The sequence below is a fragment of the Penaeus chinensis genome, chromosome 38 (assembly GCF_019202785.1).
Source record: "Penaeus chinensis breed Huanghai No. 1 chromosome 38, ASM1920278v2, whole genome shotgun sequence".
Taxonomy (NCBI): domain Eukaryota; kingdom Metazoa; phylum Arthropoda; class Malacostraca; order Decapoda; family Penaeidae; genus Penaeus; species Penaeus chinensis.
The window spans coordinates 30,074,002-30,078,651 of record NC_061856.1 but is presented as its reverse complement, the minus strand read 5'-3'; the positions used below and the strand labels follow the sequence as shown (position 1 = coordinate 30,078,651).

At 36.4% G+C, this 4,650-nt stretch overlaps 1 protein-coding gene across 11 annotated transcripts in view; it reads left to right on the top strand.

Moving 5' to 3' along the window:
• Positions 1-1,308: 1,308 nt before the first annotated feature.
• The window catches only part of LOC125045850 (zinc finger and BTB domain-containing protein 14-like), a 119,198-nt gene continuing 115,856 nt past the window's right edge, over positions 1,309-4,650 (top strand). For 4 of the 11 annotated variants that reach the window (XM_047643395.1, XM_047643393.1, XM_047643392.1 and 1 more), the window contains exons 1-2: positions 1,634-1,770; positions 2,029-2,150. Coding sequence is in view for 3 of the 11 variants with exons in the window: in XM_047643384.1 (XP_047499340.1) it covers positions 1,728-1,770 (43 nt within the window). In the remaining 8 variants the exon portion in view is untranslated. Of the gene's footprint in view, positions 1,404-1,631; positions 1,771-2,028; positions 2,151-4,650 lie in introns of those variants that run through there. The other 7 variants (XM_047643391.1, XM_047643384.1, XM_047643386.1 and 4 more) reach the window with 3 other exon arrangements.

Genomic DNA, 4,650 nt, shown 5'->3' with positions numbered 1-4,650 from the left:
ATCAATAAACGTTCATTGTCAACACAGCCTCCCAGCAAGTCAGGCCTCAGCCCTACAATTGCCAGAGGCGTGACAACGTAACTTATATTAAGACTCATCATACCGGTGACCGTGAGTAAATGTTGTGAATGAAGGTTATATTAATTATTTACAAGCGTGAATTTACGTAATTGTTTCTAAGTATCAAGCCGTTATTACCGAAATAATATTCCCCAAAATGGTAATTGGCCTCTCATTTGTAGGCCTCAACATGTTTTAGTCGGGGATCCTACACTCAAATTGAATTGGTTTTATTCAAAGAATCTTATTTTGTCATTCATTGATACGTCCAACACGGCAAACACGAACAAATAACGTTACTTTTGCCATACGTAAAATACGTGAACAATCTTTAATATCGACAGAATCGGCAATTTATGGAAGTACTTCCAACCTAGGCTGAACTATACGACGGACGACAAGGGCTGATTTAGCGGCGAAGTGAACGTGGAAATGCGCTCTACGGGAGGGAGGAGCATCGGATCGCTCGCGCAGCTGTGTATGGGCGGCGCGGCGATCGTCACTTGCCTCGCTTCTGGCGTCTATTGGCCATAAAGATTTCGAGGAATCCAAGAAGCCAATGGCAAGAGCAAGGAGTTTCCGGTAAGATTTAGTTTGAATGCATGTATGTTTGGACCATTCCGCTGCTTGAACTTGAACGCAAAGTATGTCTTTGATAATATAATGTACATGATATAATACTTTTCTCGACGATTTCTTCGTACGTCTCGTTTCGAAGGAAAGTCGCAAGCATTCTCGCTCTCTCCTCGCGCTGCGGACGAGGCGTTTTTTACGAGTTGACTTTTGCGGTTGCAGTTGCATTCAACGGGCGGCGGCGTCGAGCGTCGTGCTTGCGCGGCGGCGGCGGAGGGAACGCGGCCGGAGCGGGTGAGCGTAGTGAGTTTCGCGTGCGGAGATAAGGCGAGGTGGAGGCGGCACTGCAGTGTTGCGGCGGCCGAGGTGAGAGGTGCCGCGCCGGGCTCTGGTGCTGCTGTTGCTGCATGCTGCCGCTGCTGGCTGTCTCACGCCCACAGTACACGCCCGCACCGCCCGCGCTGCACGTCCACAGCCATCGCAGCCGAACCACCACCTGCACCGAGCACTCGTAGCTCTGATGGGGGTCCCTCCCTGCCTCCTGCAAGCAGACAGTGCTGTGCTTGTATTGATTGCTGAGTGGAGGTGACAAGAAGTGTGAGAGTGAGGAGGAGGCAGCACACAGGCGGGCTGCCAGCCAAGCAGTGAGTGGTATCTGTGCCAGCACTCGAGTCTGGGCGGCGCGGCGCGGCGACCGTCACACAGTACCCCGCTGCCCACTTGCACGGGGGGATGCCTGCTGCACCGCTCTCGTGCCACCTTTGTCATTAGTGAGGACTTGTGCTGTCATGGACCTCGGCTTGTGTAGCTTACATTCCTATGGTTGATTACTTACTGTGATGTGGTTTTATGGCATTTTATGTCAAGTGTTGTACAGTTTCGTGGCAGTAGTGTAGTGAGACAACTTGTGATGTGAGTTTGATCACTTGATCTGTGCCATCATAAGTGGTGATCCAGAAAGCAAATGGTAATGTGATATTACCAACCAAGCGAGTGTGAACTTAACCTGACAGTATTGTAGGCAATATTTTCCTGGAGCATAAACCAGCCTCACCATAATTTTGGTTGAGGACAGCAGCCCAGGAGAAGAATTGATGCTTTCATCTGCTTGTGATTCATATCCCATTGGCTTTGCAGGTACTTGTATTTTTTAATTTGGTACAACTATTTATAATTGTTTTTAGTTTCTTTTTTTTTATTTTATAGTATTAATAGAGTAATTGATTGACAAAGGCTCAAGCAGATAATGATGATGATGATTATGATTATTCCCTTAGAGGTTGAAGGAAGAAAATCTAAGGAATAAGACCATGCCACTGATGGTGATGAGGAAAGATATGTTTTGTGAAAGTGTTGTCACAGAAAGAAGTCGTTAATTTACTCATTGTCTTTCAGAAGATTGTACCTTGGCCAACTAACTAAAGTGATTTAATATAATTTGTGTCATAAAAAAGAACATCAGCTTCAAAGCAAGTTACCTACCCAAGGTCTTGTGACAGCTGTGCTAGAAGACCAAGGTAAAGTGAAGGATTTTTTTTTTTTTTTTCATTTTAATTAACTTTTTTCATTTTATTAAGTCTAAGACTTATATGCATATATAAACTTGTGACACATTAGGAGCTTCCTTTCCCAGAATGCTCATGTTCCTGCTTATCACAGCCACACAAGCAGTTTTGGATGGGAAAGCATGAATGAATTGTGTTGGCCTGACAGCTTTTATGTTATTGGTGGCTATCATTCAGTATAACTAGAAGTCCAATAGCTGACAGCATTCAAAGCTTATTACTAGCATCAATACACAGTGTTCCTATCAACTTATGGAATTGGCATGGAAACTCTGAGAACAGAAAGTAGTTAAATTGATTAATTGTGATTTTCAATGTTATTGATGATAGTAATCACATCATGACAACCTTCACTGTAAGTAAGCTTTGTATATATGTATATATATACATATATATTTAAATATATATATGTATATATATATATTTATATGTATAGAAATGTATGTATATATATAAAAATATCTGTATATTTATAGATATATGAATATATAAAAAAAAAAAAAAAAATTATATATATATATAAATATAAATATATATACATATATACACACATGTAAACATACACATACACACTCAACTGTGTATATTCATGATATATTTACATCACTAGATACATAAAGTGAAATGAGCAGTTAACACTATTCTGTAATTACTGACTCAAGCCATGCTAGTATACATGATTAGTGTTGCTGGTGTTCTTTTGTTTAGAGTTGCATCTGCTTATGCCTTTGTTTTTTTATTTTAATATTCCATTTCCATTTGTCTTAACTTAAAGTTTAAAGTGAATATAAATACCATTAATACATGCAAGAAAGAAATAAAAGAAAGAAGTTGTATGGTATTTTCCCCCTCAGAGAGTGAAGAGCAATATGTGTTTAATATATCAAGAAGTGAGGAATGCCAGGGTGGCATTAAAGCATGAAATAAACAATTACATTTTAGGGGAAGCAGAGGGGGGAACTTGCCATCTTCTGGCTAGTCTGCCTTCACTTTATAGGGTTTGGGATATTTTCACTTACTGATTTTAGAGGGAAGTGAATTAATATTTTCAGAGTTCCTTTCTTACTTCATTATAACTACACACACACACACACACACACACACACACACACACACACACACACACACACACACACACACACACACACACACACACACACACACACACACACACACACATACACACACACACACACACACACACACACACACACACACACACACACACACACACACACACACACACACACACACACACACACACATGTATGTATGTATGTGTATATATATGTATATATATTTATACATTTATATGTATACATTATATATATATGTATATATATGTATGCATATGTATATATATGTATGCATATATATATATGTGTGTGTGTGTGTGTGTGTGTGTGTGTGTGTGTGTGTGTGTGTGTGTGTGTGTGTGTGTGTGTGTGTGTGTAAATGTATGTATATAAATATATATGTATGTATGTATGTATGTATATATATATATGTATCTATGTATATATATGTACACATACAAATGTGGTAGTATGAAAATAAGAATGAAAATATGTGCTTATGAGTACGCACACACACACACACACACACACAGATATATATATATATATATACATACACATATGCATATACACATATGCATATATATAATATATATATATATATATATATATATATATATATAAACATATACATACATATATATATATGTATATAATATATATATATATATATATATATATATATATATATATAAACATATACATACATATACATATAATATACATATACATATAATATATATATATATATATATATATATATATATTATATATATATATATTTCTTTATATAGATGGATAGATAGATATAGATATACATATACACATACATATACATTTACATATACATATACATAATATATATATATATATTTATATATTTTATTTATTTGTTTATTCATCTATTTTCATTTTTTATCATCCATATGTACATTTGAACATGCATATACATAGAATATATGTGTGTATGTGTGTGTATGTATGTATGTGTGTACCTGTGTATGTATGTATATATAAGTATGCATGTGTGTATGTATGTATCAACATGTATGAATGTATTTGTACATTACGTACAAAAACACACATGAATAAGGGTATTAGATGCAATAAGGATAAAAAAAACACACACCAAACTCCAGTCTTGCTTTTGAAAGGTAAACATGTCTGTAAGCCCCACCTCACCCATAACATGGAAATTCTATATGAATTTATGGAAAAGAGTTTGAGTCAAATCCCTTTTGGCAAATAGTCTTAAATCAAAGTCAAAGATTTTAATTACTTCTAATACACTAGTGAGCAATAGTTATATATATTATGATTATTCAGGTTAGGATGAAAACTGTGTAAATAATTAGGGTTTATCATTTATTTATCTA